Below are 18,274 nucleotides of genomic sequence, written 5' to 3' on the forward strand. Positions count from 1 at the left end.
ACTCTCTCTACCTACCCCTCCAGGGCCCTCTATGAGTGTCATTCTCTCTCTTATGTAGATCTACTTGTCTATCCCCCTCTTTCTTTTATATATTTTCTTTGCACACAGCCTCAGACACAGGGGGAATGTTACTTTGTATTCTGAGATTTATCAAATATAACAAGGGATGCAGTCCTGGTTATACAACGTCCTCACCTCTGCATGTTATAGAAGTACAACCGCTAAAAGCTGTCTCATCTGGATCGCCTATGATCCTGAATTCAGGAGAAGGATTCAGACCTCTCTCAATACGAGCGCAGAAATACTGCATATCAGAACATAAGATGTTAGCTGGCACAGGCACAGAATTAGCTTCAATCGCGATGATTGTTGTATCAGAAGGAGGTTCCCAGTTTGTAGCCTGTTGGGAAGCTGTAAGATCAATGGTTCCGCCACCTACGGCCGTGACTCCATCAGAAGCCGGGGAGAAGAAACCGGAAACCATCCAGAGACCCGAACCTCCAGTGATAGAGAATGTGGCTCCACTCGCAGGCGATAAGGTCAAATCAAAACCTAATTCCTGTGTAGTAAACCCCTCGCGCACGTTGACTGAAATCACATTTGGTGTCGTGCTCTCTACCACAACGTTGCCTATATTCGAAAAGATAATGGATTAAAAAATAAAAGTATTGCATATTACCTGGCTTCTATTAATACACTTTCGGTGAATATACTCTATGTAGTCGTGAATCAGTTTTGTGCAGGATTTCCTTTTTTTGTCCATGGTCATCCCACCAAAATCATTGAAAAACAAATAGGCCTAAACATTATAAACAGTGAAGTGTAATAGACACTATTGTAAGAACAAATATGATACATGCCTTACATTATGTTAAAGGAAAACAAACCCGACCTCTCTATAGCTACTTAGTTTTCATGACTAAAAGATAAAACAAAGCCAGCCAAACAAAACATTAAACATTTGATAAAAACGGACAATGAATGACATTTTAGAGGTTTGCATTGTTTCCCTGAAACAGTTCTATCCCGAGTTTTATGCATGCCTTCATGAATGTAGAATAAGCAAGCTAAGAATGTCATATCCCCACTAATAATTTTGTATTTTATCATACAAAATAATATTTATACAAATTGTGCTGTCCACCAAGATTGAAGCGAACTGGATTGAAAACTAATTTAGTGTGTATGTTTTCCATTGCTGCAACGTATTTTGTTACAAGGAGACATATCTGTATGCAAAAGTATGATTTCACGTAAAGAGAGTGGGGACATCAACCTACCTATTGAACATATTCATCTGTTTTGACAAAATATTGCTGAACTCTAGAAGTCAATAACATTTGTTTTTTAGAAAGTCAAAAAGGGGCCTAAGCTTTCGATCCTAGCAGAATCTTCGTCGGAGGCAAAATGACAAACATATAAAGTGGAGCAACCATAATATAGACCACAAACAAGCTACAGCAACACTAGAAACAAGGAGACAAAAGGGGCATTAGCGAGTAGAGAAGACCAATCAGGTTAGTGAAGGGGATGAAAGAAAAGGAGTAGGCAGACACAAAGGGAAGTTAGTGTAAGTAAGGCCAGTAAAAGACCTCAAGCCAAGAGGGATTAAGACAATGAGGCAGGCAACATCAAACAGGATCTGGAACAAAACAGTGAAAGAGGGATGAATAACAAGAGAATTAGTGAGAGGTGGATCAAACAGGTTACAAAGAAAGGCTTAACAAACTGGTGCATAAGAGTGGGGGGGGGGGGGAAGGAAAAGAATGGGGAACAACTGATAATGTGCAAAAGACATATAAGTATATATGATAAAGCATTAAACAAACTAAGAGAAGAAGGTAAGTGTAAATATGTATCTATAAGTGATATGTATATAAATATATCCAAAAAAGAAATGTATATGAAAAAATATATAAATACACATATGGTGTAACTGATATTGTGATCCGCTAGGTGTGACGGGAAAAAAACAAAAGACTGTATAGTAGGAAAAAAAAAAAAAAAAAAAAAAAAAAAAAACCTGTATATGTGAAAAAGAGGAAGCAAATTGCCTAAAAGGGTAAAGGCAAATATAGAAGAGAGGGGGTGTATTATGAAGAAACCATAGTATACATGTAAATAAGCAAATGTGGTAAATTTAAAAGAGGTGAGTGGAGAAAAAAAATATACATATATATAATAATTATTATATCGCCTGAATAAGGAAGGAAAAATTGGAGCTGAGCTTGTATGAGATATGGGAGGAAAGTAGAGGAAGAAACTATAATGTAACTATTCAAAAGAGCTGAGGGGAAAAATCATATGTATATATAAATTGAAAGTGGATAGGAAAGAATAATCAGTCGTTCCCCTCTTGGATGTTCAGGCCATGAGGTTGGGTGGTGCGAAGTCGTCTCATCCAGAGCTTCTCTCTGCTAGTACGGACTGAGTCAGGACGGGTACCTAAAGATTCAATGCCCTGTAGCATCATGTCAGTGATGGAGTGGTTGGGGAGGTTAAAATGGCGGCCAACTGGAGTGTCCAGCTTTGCTGTGTTGACGGTGGATCTGTGCCCGTAGAATCGTCTCTTGAGTGTGGTCTTGGTTTCCCCTATGTATTGTACCCTACAAACTCTGCAAGTGATGAGATATACAACATTAGTGGTAGTGCATGTGATGTTGCCCTTGATTTGGTGAGACAGGCTGGTAGAGTTGCTGGTGAAAGTGTCGCCCTCGTGAAGGTGTATTTCACATATGATGCACCTGTTGCTGGTGCATTTGAAGGTGCCATGCTGTATGGGAGAAGAATGGTTAGTGAGGGAGGGCACTTCAGCACGAACAATGAGGTCCCTGAGATTTGGTGGGCGTCGGTATGCTAGAAGGGGGGTATCGGGAACGGCCTGTTGGAGACGATCAGAAGTGTGTAAAATATGGTGGTTATCACACCGGATTTTGCGGAGATGGGGTAGATTGGGATGGAAGGTGGTCACAAGCGGTATTCTGTCGGTAGTCTCCTTGTCACTTTTTGGTTTGAGAACTTCAGATCTGGTGAGAGAACGAACTTTGTTAATTGCCAGTTGGACTGCCCTGGCCCCGTGGCCCCTGGCACAGAGATGTTTCTGCAAATTCCTGGCATGGAAGGAAAAATCAGGGTCCTCGGAGCAGATACGGCGAAGTCTGAGGGCTTGACGGTAAGCGATGCCGGTTTTGCAGTGACGGGGGTGGCAGCTGGATAAGTGGAGGTACTGGTGGGTATCTGTGGGTTAAGAGTATAGGGTAGTGGTGATACCGTTAGACTTTTTCTGGACTGTGACATCAAGGAAGTGGGTTTCCTGTTGGGAGAAGTGAATTTGATGGTCCTGTGGAAGGAATTGATGTGGTCAATGAATGTATGGAGGCTATCTTCATCACTGGTCCAGATGAAGAAAATGTCGTCTATGTAACGCCACCAAATCCATGGGCGACAGGGGGCTGAATCTAAGATCTGCTGTTCCAGCTTGGTCACGAAGAGACAGGCGAATGAAGGAGCCGTCCGGGTGCCCATTGCTGTACCGAATATCTGTAGGTAGTGCTTGCCCATGAATGTGAAGTTTTTTTTTTGTTAGTACATGAGACATCAGAGATTTGATATCGGATATGGGGGGACTGGAATGGCCACTGGCGGCCAAGGCTTCACATGATGCTTGGATTTTCGTCGTGGGGAATGCTGGTGTACAGTGAAGAAACATCGAAAGTGCCGATGATCGCAGTCTCGGGTATCTGGTCCTTGATGTCATTTAGTTTCCTGAGAAAGTCTGGAGTGTCGTGGATGTAAGAGGGTGCACGTGAGACAAGGGGCTTAATGTGGTAATCAACAAAAAGGGAGATGTTCTCTGTTGAGGAACCATTTCCTGAGAGGATGGGTCGACCGCGGTTGCCAGGTTTGTGGATCTTCGGGAGGAGATAGAAGCGGGCAGGTTTAGCATTAGTAGGAGAGAGAAATTTGTGGGCCTTCTCGGAGAGATGCTTGTGTTCTTTCATGTCATTCAGTGTCGATTGGATCTGTAGGGAGAAATTACAAGTAGGGTCAGAATCGAGGAGTGCATAGTGAGATCGATTATTGAGATGTTTCATGGCTTCATCGATGTACTGCTGGCGGTCCATAACAACGACGGCTGATCCTTTGTCTGCATGCTTGATGATGATGTCGGACCTGTTTTTGAGTGATGAGAGAGCCTGGCGTTCTTCTCGAGGAAGGTTGTCATGTGCTCTGGTGTCGAGGGTATCTGTGGAGCGAACTTGGGATGAGACAGCTTGGATGTAAGTTTCAAGGGAAGGAACTCTATTCTTGGGTAGAATCCATGTGCTTTTCTTGTAGAAGGGCTCGGGATCAGAAGGGGGTGCATCTAAAAAGAACTCTTTGAGACGTATCCTGCGATAGAATGTAGAGAGGTCTTGGCTGAGAGCTATCTGTTCAACTTCTGGTGGCGTGGGGCAAAACTTGAGACCTTTAGAGAGAAGAGAGGTTTCTGCTTGGGAGAGAGGGGAGGATGAGAGATTAACAACCAAATGGGGGGATGCATCATTGTTGTTGGTATGTCGTCTAAATCTGTTTGACCGTTGTCGCTTCTTTGTGAGGTTGCCTATTTTCTTGTTCCTGCGTTCAATGAGGAGAGACCTGTGTTTAGAGTGATCAGATTCAATTTCATCATTATACTGAAGCCATTGGGTTTGGGTACAGCAAGAACGTAGTTCGTCTTCCAGGCTACTGATGTCAGCTGAAAAAGAATCAAGAGAAGCAATACACTGTTCAGAGAGGATGTTAATTAGTCGAACTGAAGCTCCATGTAAGGTCTGGTTCCATCGTTTGCGAAGTTCAGGTGTGAGCGTACCGAGACCGGGAGTGCAATGAAGTTGGAGGCCTGTGGGTATAATGCGATTGAGGGAATAAAATCTGTAATTGTCCTGGTGAAAAGAGGTCTTGAGGGCCTTCAGCTTGATCTTCCTGAGCTGGTGAAATAAAGATAGATGGTTAGTCATGGTAGAAAAGAGACATAGAATAAAAAAAGTGTAAAACAAAGAAAATGGATATTCATAACAAATCAAAATATAAAGGAGAAAAGTCGTTTTTTATTAGATTTTTCATGACATTTTCAGTGTTTTGCTGAGTGAATGTTTTCTCTACTTGCTTTTAGCGCCTAACAGTAATACCTAAACACTAATGTTTGCCTACACATTGAATGATTCAACAATTACTGTAAAGAGACTTCTGATTATTGACATACGGAATTGGTTGTCTTAATATATAGCATATCATGAATATACCTTATGCATTGAAGTCAACACCGCCGCACATCTTGGTTGGCGACTCAATTTTAGAATAAACTGGGAAAGTATGAGCAAGATGTCATGGAACATCTTACTGTGTAAAGTTCTAAATCATACGAATACTTAAATTCAAATCTGTAACAATGCTCCCGGTCTTATTAGAATAAAGCAAAATAGCCTATCTTGTAATGATGACATAGCAATCGTATGATCGGCATCGATTTGGAACTAGTTGGTCTTTACTCAAAATATAGGCTGGCAATGATCCAAATGTTTATATTAGTACTCTTATTGTTAATTTGAACCTCAACTAAAATGATACTTTTCATTTACATTATCAGAAATTAAGCAAAATGTGATTTGTTCCATAATCGGATTGTGGACCTGTCGTAAAGTGTGCTGAGGTTTGACTGAATAGACATTGCTGTTCATGCGTCGGTGATCTCATGGACTTATAGATATCTGCACCTACTATACTGGAGCATCTCTGATATAACTCCGGTCAAACTGAGTTATTATGACGTCACACGCATATTGTGCCTATTTTAGATACATGGATATACCTTTTCGAGTGAATAATGTATATTTTCGTTAAGTGAATAGTACATTGAAAGGTCTGATCTCGTGCCTAATCGTTTGCATAATAGATGCTTACCATTCTCGCAGTTTTGGCCCTCGTAGTCTTGTGGACATGCACATCTATAATTTCGAAGGAGGTCTGAACATGTCGCTCCATTTAGACAGGGAGCCGAGAAGCAGTCATCGCGGTCTGTAAACGCATAAAATAAATAGAATGACTCGTTTTCACATAAAGATATGCTAATTATATGCACTTCAATAGGAACATTTTTGGTGTTTAATTCGTCGGCGATGTGAATGTAAGCTCGATCTCCTATAGCTTGTATCTAGATCTGACTTTTATTAATTATTTTATCGACACTATTAGGCGTTGCTACAACCAATTATGTCGCAGCAACGCATAATGTCGCAAAGTGCGACATTATTATGCCAAGAGCGTACGTCCAACGCATAATGTCATAACTTTTCTAACGCATAACGTCAAATGTTGCAACGCATAATGTCGCAGCAAATATATAACGCTTAACGTAACGTATCGCAATGCAGGATGTCATTACGGTATTTGCTTCAGGAATCGAGTTACAGATAAGATATAAAATGTGTTTCCCTCAGTATTTTGTTCAAGCTCTTTTCATCTGAAGGTTTTTGTGATTGTGTGTTTGGGCAGGCGCGGATCCAGTATTTCGTTGGGAGGGGGCCACAATTTGACCTGATTTAGAATGGAACCCCTGTGTACTTTTCGAAAAATGGCGCCCCTCCCTCTCCGCCAGGCAAACATAAGTGCCTTAAATGTGTGTGGAATTATCTTATTTCACAGTTACATGAAAAAGGGCAATTAAAGACCACTTTTTGAATGATATATTCATGAAGAATAAAACAAATCCATTATGTCATATCTTTTAAAACGAAAAAACAAAAAAAATGCGAGCGCGAACGTTTGTCTGTTTTCTGTTTTAAGCATTTGGGAGTTTCAATTTTGTTTAACTTCTCATCAGACATGTCAGAGTAGGCCCTACTACAATTTTGTGAGCGGGAGTTGTAATTTTTTTACTAGTCGTTTTAGAATATCCTTCAAGGATATTATTGATAACCTCTTGCAATCTCGAAGGCAATCGACTCAATCTCCTCATCTGTGGCGTAACTGGGACTTATTCAGCAGGGGTACAAGGGGGGGGGGGGGGGGGGGCTTGAACTTTTCTAGGGGGCACCAAGATAATTATTTTGGTGGGTATAGACCGAAATTTAGAAAATCTGGGATTTATTCTATAAAAAAAAGAGGTATCTCACAAGGCCTTAAAAAATGTTTATCATATTCTAACCACATATGTAAAACTCTTAAACGTAGCTCTGTAGTACTATAAACACATGCAATATTATACCTAATATTATACCAAATTTATAAATATGTAAATACTATGTTCGTTCCATCCGATTTTCTTTTTTGTAGGCCTGACCAAGGCCGATGATGGCCGAAAGCTTGCAATAAAAAAGGAAACCTGAGAGCTACGTCTCACTCGTCGTTATTTCTGTCTTCCGAGTTTATCTACACTAAATGGTGAATACCTGCACTACTCGTTGTGCTGAGGGCCCCCTAACATTATATATATATATATATATATATATATATACATATATATATATATATATATATATATATAGATATATATATATATATATATATATATGTATGTATGTATATATATATATATATTCTGAGCAGTTGTTTGTAATCATGAAGAAGATGCGTATGTAACTAAATTCTTAATGTGAGCGCGAAGAGAGCAAAAAATTCAATACGCTGATCTGAAAAGGGACCTGGTAATGACAGTTTGCTGTGACTCATAAGTCATAAAGAGGAAATTGCGAGGGCGGGCTGAAAACTTGAATATACTGATCTGAAAAGCGACCTGTTAATGGCGGTTTCCAGTGAAAATGATATATATACATGTATATAATAGGTATCTAAACAGATAATATTGAAGCGAGGGCAAAGCGCAAGCTTAAAAATTCCTCTTTTCGTCTAGAAAACTGGAAATGTACTTTTCGTAATTATCAAGAGGATAGGTATCTAACAAATAATTTATGCATGCGCGAAGCGCGATTTGTAAAAAAATATTTTCCGACATTTAAACTGCATTTTTTTGCACTTTTTGTAACCATGAACAGAATAGGTATCTAACTTAATAACTCAAAGAACTGAAAATAATAAGTAAATTTTTCAAAATTTTCATTTTCCGACTAGAAAACTGGAAATGTACTTTTCGTAATCACTAATTAGATAGATATCTAACTAAACAATTTATACGAGCGTGAAGTGCGACTGATTATTTTTTCCATTGACTTATGAAAATGATTTGTATGTCACCAATCATAAATTATAATGCGAGCGCGACGTGCGAGAAATAATATAGACTTTAAGTAATGTTTATTTAAAAACTTAACATGATAGGTATCTAACCAAATAATTTTGATTCGAGGGCGAAGCGCTAGCTTAAAATTTTCTATTTCCGACTAAAATCCGAAAAAGTACCTTTTGTAATCATTAGGATAGGTATCTAAATAATTTAAGCGAGCGCGAAGCGCGAGCTGAAATTCTTCTATTTTCCGACATTTAAACTGCAACTTTTTAGCACTTTTTGAAATCATGAAAAGAATAGGCATCTCACGAAACAATAGCGAGCGCTATGTACGAAATGAAAAAAAATAATTTGACTTTTAACTGGAAATTTTTAGCACTTTTTTAACTATGTACAGAATATGTTTCTAACTAAGCAACTGATGAGAGCTCGAAGCGCGAGCTGAAACTTTACATTTTCCGACTAGAAAAATTGATGTTCTATGAGCATGATGAGTAGGCCTACTTTTGTTACCATGAAGACAATGGGTATCTGATCAAAAGATTGAAAAGTGAAGCGTGAAATGAGTAATTTTTCAATTTTAAGACCTGAAAAGCGCCATTCTGAGTTTTTTGACAGGATTTAACAATTTTTTTAAAGATTTTGACCGCTAAATGGGACATTCTTTGCACTTTTTCTAATAATGGAAAGGACGTGTATCTTTACTAAATGATTGAAGCGAGTGCGAAGAGCGAACAAAAAATTATTGATATTCCGATCTAAAAAAATACATTTTAATTGCCTTTTTAAGAAAGAACACACTGAGTAATAACAAAAACAATAAATGCGAGCGCGAAGAGAGAGAGAGAGAGAGAGCAGAAAATTATTATCTTTTAAGTTCTGATTCCTCTTCTAATTGTTGTCTTTTTTCCTTCTGTTTCTTTCCCTTTTTGCAACTCCATGGGGGGGGGGAGGGGGGTGAGCCGCTTGGCCCCCTTTATCCGCCTATGTACTGATCTGAAAAAAAATTAAGGCGTACATTGTATTTGGGATCTATGGAGAGGATACGTAAGTCACTAATCAAATATTGTGAGAGCATAGCGCGAGCTGAGTTTTATATTCAGCTCTTCTTGTGATCCTGAACAGGTCTTAAAACATATTTCGGTAATCAGACTTGAAACGCGAGCTCATTGTTTTTTTCTTTTAGTGTGGATATTTTCGTAAAAACGGGAAATTCAAATTCATCCGCATTTATTCTTTTTGAGTAGGACATGTATATTACTATAACCAGGCAATACGAGCTATTTGCGCCCCCGGTCAATTATGAATTTGCATGGCGCCCCCTAAGTTTATGGTCAATTTAGCGCCCTCGGTTGAATTTGGTGCTCCAGTGTGAAATATGAGTTTTCTCTATTCAGAAATTTCATTTGCAGCTTTCCTTTATCTTCCACCCTTTGCACTTTCAGAGTATACTTTGAGAGTTGAGTTTCCTTTTTGTATTTTTCATGTTTTATTGATTTGATGTGATTCCTGTGCCCACTGCTAGGGAAATGTTCAGAAACGGTCCTCGTCTTCAAAGCCAGTACACTGCACGAAAACTAGGAAAAATGTTACTTTGGTCTTGCGGGGGGTACTTTCAGATACAGGAATAACACCAAATCAATAAAACATGAAAAATACAAAAATGAAACTCAACTCCCAAAGTATATATCGAAACTAAAAGAAGCAAACACAAAATTTGAATTAACGTTGGGAATAGAGAAGAAGTCTATCACTTAGCTAAGAAAGAGTGGGATCTGCAATCTCTGCCTAGAAGAGAAGTATATCATTATCACCAATAGCAAAAAGTGCCTCAAGAAAAGGTCACAAAATAATATCGAAGTACCGTCACAGACGCCGACCAAGACCCCCCAGAAAACCAATCAGCTGTGATGACCCATCGCAGCACGCAGATACAACCAAGTCGTCAAACCATCAGTCTGCCTGAAGGTCGCCGAAAGCGTGAAACCGACGGTAGTAGTCCGAGCTGACCAAGGCATGAATATATACATGTATGAATGTATATATATAATTCATTTATTTATTTAAATACGGTAGAGATGAAAAAAAAAATGCTATTAGCTAACAAGCTGTTTTTCAGCATGTCCGTATATAATATACATGTATAATAAATCGCTGCCCCTCACACACTCACCCACACACCCTCACACACTTTAAAAATGTTCAAATGAAAAAAAAACTGAAAAAAATACTGAATGAAGTCATAGTTTATATCTTATCTGTAACTCGAGTCCTGAAGCAAATACCGCTGTGAAATTATGCGTTGCGACATATGACGTTATGCGTAGAAAAGTTGCGACATTATGCGTTAAACGATCTTGGCATAGTGTCGCACTCTGCGACATTATCGGTTGTAACAGGCGTTAGATGAATTCAGGCTTGTGGATAGACAGCCATTACGTGTTTCCTCATTTTTGATGTATATAAAATGGTATTTTCTCCTTCCCAGTTTATAACCATGATGATGAAAATAATGATAATAATGATGATCATAAAAATAATAACAATGGTATAATACCGGGTAAAAAAATATTAGTTATAACAATAATGATACATAATCATACTAGTAATACTACTAGTACTACTACTTCTACTAATGGTAATAACAGCTGGATTCATCTAGTACTCATTTCATACACTCTAAATGCAATAGAGCTAGTTCCTATTAAACTGATCACACTCGTCAAGAGTGAGCGAGGGACCAGTCGTTTTGAAGTAGGATTTACATTTTGTTTTGAGAGTGCGTTATAATTCCTTTTAGTGAAAATGTCCAAAATATACACTGTTCACTCCAGAAGGAGCTAAAATGCACTCTTAAGAGATGTAAACCGCACTCCAAAATGAGTGGTCCCATGTCTCACTCTGAGAGCTGGAGTGTGATTAGAGACCAGATGAGCTGTAAGTTGAGTGTAAGTTACAGCGCATCTGGCTTTAGTTCGAGCTGCCTCTTCATCCACAGCGCTCAGTGCATTCAAAGAATCAATCTTTCAAGATACCCATTCACCTCACCTGGGTCGAGTGCAGCACAGTGTGAATAAATTTGAAAGAAACACGGCATGGCTGGGATTCGAATCGATCACCCTTATTTTTGAAATTCGACCAGACCACGATGCGCCCACATTGTATTTCTGTCTGGTATGAGTAGCTAGGAAAAGTAATGTACTTACCAGCGGATATTGCCAATGTAAAATTACTGAACATGTTCTTATCAGTGTTAACCATCAAAACGTAGTTTGGACCAGCATTTGTAAAAGTAAACTCTGGATTGTCAATTAAATTTGTGTCATCATAAGCCGTATATCCAGCAGTTCCCGGAGCCACAGGTTTGTCCCCGGGGAACAGATAAAGTTCATCCTTTTGCTCTTCGATGTTATGTCTTATGAAAGTAAAAACCACCGTAGTAGCGCCGGGAAACCTCATAAGGGAATAACATTGTTGTCTATGTGGTATGGCATCCATTTGCACTGTTGTGACGTAGTCATAAACATGATTGATTGTGTCTCCATCGTCGGTGACTAAATTGCAAAGCTCTGTATAGGGGGAGGGGGTGGAGAATAAGTCACAAAACATATAGTTATCATTCATGTTTATTAGTTGTCTCTTTAGTTAAAAAAATGCCCATACTATCTGCGGAGAATTGCAATATTAGATCTGCATTGTAAAATAAGAAAGACCCTGTATTCATTAGAATTCGGGATTGCTGGAAAACTGATTTCTCATGCTATTCATTTATCAGTAGGCTCGATTAAAATTCATTCATTTAATTATTTAGTAGAACATATTTATTCAGGTACAAAAGATCAGCATAAAACTGTTTTTCATCAATGACCTGATGAAAACATAAAGAACAACATAAATCATCATATCATACATGAAAATAAAGTCAAAATCTAAGTCAAAGATAACGATGCTTAGTAACATAAATAAACAATGTTTTTACTTGAATGATAATATGAATCAAACTGAAATATTTAAGATATCAAAAGGGAACAGTTACTCATTATAAAACTACTAATTGTATAATTTATTCACTGATAAAAAACACTGAAATGATAGCAATTAAATATCTATGGCATTATAGAAAATCGAGTGAAACAATGACAATCAGTTATAAATGTATGTCTAAAACTATAAAATATCAAAGGGTTAAGATCATTACAAATAATGAATAACGTGACATCAATGTTAAAGAGGAATAAGGGAATTATATATTACAATAAATAAAATATAGGTAAGGGTTATGATAGACAAAATCAGGAGGCAGGTAGTGTAGAAAAGTGACCACCAGGCACCAAATAAAGAGAAATGAAGACTGCACCAATGGGGGATAATAAAAGTGAAGAAAAAGGCGTATCAAAAGGAGGGATCTGCTAAGTTTAAATCAACACTATCGTGACCAGATGGGAAGGTGGCGACAAAGAGACTGCAAATATCGTTTTTTTTTTGTTCCTCATACAAACATGAAGCACTTGAAGTCATTGTAATCATGATTAACATACGCATCTCACTAAATCAAATATTGCGAGCGCGAAGCGTGAGCTGAAAATTTAGGAAATTTAGACCCGAAGAGGGGCATTCTAAGGCTTGTTTGTAGGAATTCACTTAGACCATACGTATTTCACTAACCAAAAGATGCAAGCGGGAAGCGCGAGCTGAAAATATTTGATATTCAGATCAGAAAAAGGGACATTTTAAGGACTGATTTTTTAGGAATTCATAAAGAGCAGACATATCTCACCAATCCACTTTAAATGAGAACGTAGGCACGGACATGAAATGTTTTAAATTAAGACCTTAAAATGGGGCAATCACTTTAAGAAGTCATGAAAAAGAAGCATATGTCACTACATAAAACAATAATAACTCGAAGTGCGAGGAAATATATTGGGTGTATATTGACTTGAAAACGGGAGGTTTCAGTACAAAAGGATTATGCATCTCTTTAAACAGACAATGCGAGTACCAGGAACAATGAATACATAGGCCCTGAGCAAATTATGTTTCATAAAGTTATGGAAAAAAATGTTTTTATGTAATATAACATAACATAATTATAATATAATATAACATAATAATGAACAATAATTTCTTCTTTTCAACTACGTTTCTCTCCCTTTCTCCTTTTCCCCGTTTTTTTTTTTTTTTTTTTTTTTTTTTTTAGGGGGGGGCACGTGCCCCCCCATATCCCCCCGTAGTTACGCCACTGACCGACGGCATGATGATTGTAGAAATATCTTTCATTAAAAAGAGTATTTTAAGAGGTATTACTTATCCGTGTTAGCAGGTAATCAATGAGCATTATATACAAAGCAACTGTGCTGGGCTAGCGCCATGAGCGTCTCAGGACAGGACGGTGTGTGCGCTCAATAGGATATCACAATTATTATTAGTAGTAGTAGAAGTAGTAGTAGTAGTATTATAGCACAATGATCTCTGAGTAGTAAGACGCATAGAGGGGGAGGTAGCGATATCGCGCAAGGAATTTTGGGTTCTATTGTTTCGGTGTGCGAGTTGATTAGCATAAACTAGCATAAATCAAGTTGATGTATCCAGTTATCTCGTAAATAAGAAAATCAGGTATTTTCATGTTTTACTGTGTAATGGGTGATTCCAGGGGGTAGAATATCCCAACATACGCTAATTTACTCATTTAAAACCTGTAAAAAGCTGACAATTTTTTTTGCAATGCCATTTAAAAGCGCATTTCGATATTCCAAACTATTAATAGATTATTATAAACGTATGTGTTCTTGTCCAGTTATATGGTCGAGGATATAACATGAAAACGTGTTTTATTGAATGAACTTTGCGATTGTGAATAAAATATCTTTATGATGTATCTTTTTTATTGGGCGTCTGTTCAAAAGAAGACATCAGCGTGTTTCTTTTACTAAATATGTTATTTAATCCTCTCTCTTCTTTGTCTTTTTTCCTATTAAGCAACGTCGTATTTATTAAACGGCCTCTTGAGCATTGGTTTGGGCCCCACAATTTCAACATTTGTGCTTGGGCATGATGGGAATGTTAAAAATAGATATAAATACAAATGTTAGTTTATTTCCAGCCTCACCAGTAAGAAACAAAGAACTACAGTGCGTCTCAAAAAAAACTATACACTTTTGAAATGGCTGCCAAACAAAAAATATGTCACTTTGGGGAAAAATATCTATATATATGGAAAGCCAATAAATTAAACTTTCAAATGACACCAAAAAGTTGGAAAACTATTCATGCTTGAGTGAGCACTACCCACTTAAACAAAGGGTATGAAAATTAGGGTGGGCAGGAATTAGCCTTCCAATTTCTTTCAGTTTTTAAGAGGCGAGTCCCTTGGAACTTGCAAAGTTGAGGGTGTTGTGATAAATTAATGATCAATTTAAATTGTTAGAGCAAATTTCATGAATTACTAGATTGAAATTTCATGCATGAGTGAGTGTCAGTTGTAATCTTTAGTGTAGCATTTTAACTTTTTATCATGTGGATCTCAGCAGTGTGTTCATTGAAGTAAGGAGAATAGGGGTGAGATAGGACTTAAATGGGTGAAGTAAGCTAATGGGTAAAAGGTCAACATAATGTTTAGACTCCCTTAGATCGAGACTGAATGCTATTACATGTACTCATAAAGTCCAGAGCGGACTGTCAATTGATAAATTTTGAGAATTCGGTCATCAACTTTTACCATTTGATCAACAATTTGTTAGTAAATCAATGTGATCAATTAAACATTCAGATTTTTCAATAAATTATCAATCAATTATTCAGCTTTTTCAATGAATTCATAAATCATCATAATTAGTAAATTTCTTAGAATCATTCAATGGAAAATAAAAGACCCATCAACCATCAGTCACTTAGCATTTAAGTTTTGAATACCATGATCCAGGAGAAAGAGAGAAAGAGGGGGTGAAGGGGAGGGAATTTGTAAGAGAAAACAAAGAAGAAGAACACCCTTTTAACTGTTTAACCCAGTCTTACCCTATCTGACCCCCCTTGCATGCAACAGGTACCATCACATTACTCTGACTCTCACAAGCACACTTGCTAAGATCCACATAATAAACTTAAAATGCTACACTAAAATTAAAATTCCTGTTTACTCATGCACTGCATTTCAATTTAGTAACTCATGAAATTAGCCTAAGTAAAACCAAAAACTGATCTCAATTCATCAATAATTTAGCATGACACCTTTAACTTGGCAAGTTCCAAAGGACTCACCACTAAACAAAACTGGAACGCTAATTCCTGCTCGCCCTAGCAAAGGCTAGTCTCTCAGGATGGGAGGAAGGGGTAGAGAGAGAGAGAGGGGGGTGGCTTGTTCTGTTGGCCTTTGTCCCATCAACCTACTTCCCCCACCTAAGTCATATCTCATCCCTATTGTGACTCCCATTAACACATTGCTGAGATCCACGTGAAAAGGTCAAAATGATGCACTAAAAAATGTAATTCATGTTCACTCATGCATAAATTTAAATTTGATAATTCTTGAAATTAGCTCTAAGAACCTAAATTAATAATGATTGATCATTAATTTATCACATTACCCTCAACTTTGCAAGTTCCAGGGGACTCGCCTCTCAAAAACTGAAAGAAATTGGAAGGCTAATTCCTGCCCACCCTAATTTTCATACCCTTTGTTTAAATGGGTAGTGCTCATTCAAGCATGAATAGTTTTCCAACTTTTTGGTGTCATTTGAAAGTTTAATTTATTGGCTTTCCATATATATAGGTATTTTTCCCCAAGGTGATATATTTTTTGTTTGGCAGCCATTTCAAAAGTGTATAGTTTTTTTTTGAGACGCTGTATGTATGCTCAGGATTAGCGAACTGTAGAGTCAAAATCGCTGACAAGCAAATAAATGAATAAAAATAATAATAGCTGGATTTATATAGCACTTTTTGCCTGAAGATACAAAGCGCTTGCTTTTATTACCCAGACTTCAGCTTGAGCTACCATCACTGGCGCTCAGTGCATGTAAGGAATTAATCATGCCCGGTACCCATTCACCTCACCTGGTTAAGTGCAGCACAATATGGGTAAATTTCTTGCTGAAGGAAAACACACCATGGCTAGGATTCGAACCCACGACCCTCTGATTAAAAGGCGAGAGTAAGAATCACTAGACCACGACGCGCCCTAATGGAAATTAAATATAAAGACAAAATTGTGCAAAATTGTTTCAACGTCTGATTTGCCAAACTGAAAGGGTAAATTATGGTCAGACAAACGGATACAAATTTGGCCAGACAAACTTTAACATGCCCCCTCCCGGAAAAAAGGGTTTTTGCTCCAAAATGAACTTGAAGGTGGTTTTAGTTAAATTTATCCTTTTTAATTACCGCGGCGAAACAAACAATCTATCATTCACGTGCTGATAAGCTGCAGTTTTACGAGATATAGATTTAGTATTGTCACTGACTTAATTGTAAGCAAGCAACTCTAATTCCTAAGGTTAGCCTGTGACAGAGAAAAAAAATGTCCAACTTACGGAAAAATTGTAGTTCTCCACACAAAGGTCCTGCGAAATTCCCATTACATAAACATGAGGCCGCTGGTGAGAATGTATCATTACAGACACCTCCATTCGTGCACTCGATATCACTGCACTCTATAAAGTCAGAAAAAAAACTTTAAAGAATATTTTACACGTAACAAAAACAAACAAACAAATAAACACGCAAAAAGAACAAATAATAGACAATACTGGCTGAAAGATCTGCAAAGCATTTCTAATGAAACATTGGCCATATTGCATATTTTCCCAGTTCCCTGAATTAGCTTAGATTTTGATTCGGATTAGATTTAGCAATCATCAATCATTCGTAAAAAAGTACAAAACAAAACAGATGCATGTTAATGAGTAATTCTACAATCCGTTGCCTTTTGAAATTTGTATTGAGAATGCAGTTGGAAAGTGTTTTTTTTTTTCATCCAGGTAGATAACGAGCACTCCTGAATTTCCCATATTACTTACATTTTCAAAAAAAATGCTTCATAAAGGTATTATAATTGTAGCTTAAAACCTTTATCCCTTTCCGTCTCTACTAACACTATTCTTGTCTGACATTACCATTTGTAAACACATAAAATCCAAGTTTGGGACAATACACACCGACATTTACTAGAAGCCCTTCTTGCTATGTCATTTTCAAACCCATGTTCTCACCCTGATCCGCTATTTCTCGATTTTATATCCAAGTATTTTTATAATAAAATTATTTTCTCATGTAAAAAACAAATCATGACTTATACATATGGAACCTTAAAAATGCCACCCAGTTGTTAATGTAATCATCTCGTCAAGTCTACACCTCTTAGGGCAAAGGATAAGATGACAAGATCTCGGATCTCGACATGTCTACATCCCTTTTGGAGAGATGATCAAATGACAAGATCTTGGATCTCGTCATATTACACCCCATGTGAGAGATGATCAAATGACAAGATCTCGGAACTCGTTATGTCTACATCCCATGTGAGAGATGATCAAATGACAAGATCTCGGATCTCGTCATGTCTACATCCCATGTGAGAGATGGTCAGATGACAAGATCTGTGATCTCGTCATGTCTACATCTTTTAGAAGAGATGATCAGATGGTAATATCTTGGATCACGTCATGTCTACATCTTTTACAATACATGATCAGATGACAAGATCTCGGATCACGTCATGTCTACATCCTGTGTGAGAGATGTTCAGATGACAATATCTCGGATCACAGATCTTGCCATCTGATCATCTCTTCTAAAAGACGTTGTGTTTACGACGAGATCGAAGATCTTGTCATCTGATCATCTCTCCCACAGGATGTAGACATGACGAGATCCAAGATCTTGTCATCTGATCATCCCTCCCACTAAAGGGGTGAGGCAGGAGAAAGGAAAAATATAGAATGGAAAAGGTAGAAAGAAAAATATGATTATAAAAAGAAAAAAAAATGTTCGTTTAAATGAATATTACCACTGTGATACAACTTAGAACGTATATCATTATAAATATCAGTGCGT

At 37.6% G+C, this 18,274-nt stretch overlaps 1 protein-coding gene across 1 annotated transcript in view; it reads right to left on the reverse strand.

Moving 5' to 3' along the window:
- The window catches only part of LOC129270540 (uncharacterized), a 95,206-nt gene that overhangs the window by 76,299 nt on the left and 633 nt on the right, over positions 1 to 18,274 (reverse strand). Inside the window, exons 2-5 of the mRNA XM_064105923.1 lie at positions 16,753 to 16,872; positions 11,431 to 11,793; positions 5,944 to 6,057; positions 196 to 630 (exon numbers count right to left, since the gene is read on the reverse strand). Coding sequence (XP_063961993.1) covers positions 196 to 630; positions 5,944 to 6,057; positions 11,431 to 11,793; positions 16,753 to 16,872 — 1,032 coding nt within the window. The remainder of the gene's footprint in view (positions 1 to 195; positions 631 to 5,943; positions 6,058 to 11,430; positions 11,794 to 16,752; positions 16,873 to 18,274) is intronic.

This window comes from Lytechinus pictus, chromosome 10, assembly GCF_037042905.1.
Source record: "Lytechinus pictus isolate F3 Inbred chromosome 10, Lp3.0, whole genome shotgun sequence".
NCBI classification, from domain to species: Eukaryota; Metazoa; Echinodermata; class Echinoidea; order Temnopleuroida; family Toxopneustidae; genus Lytechinus; species Lytechinus pictus.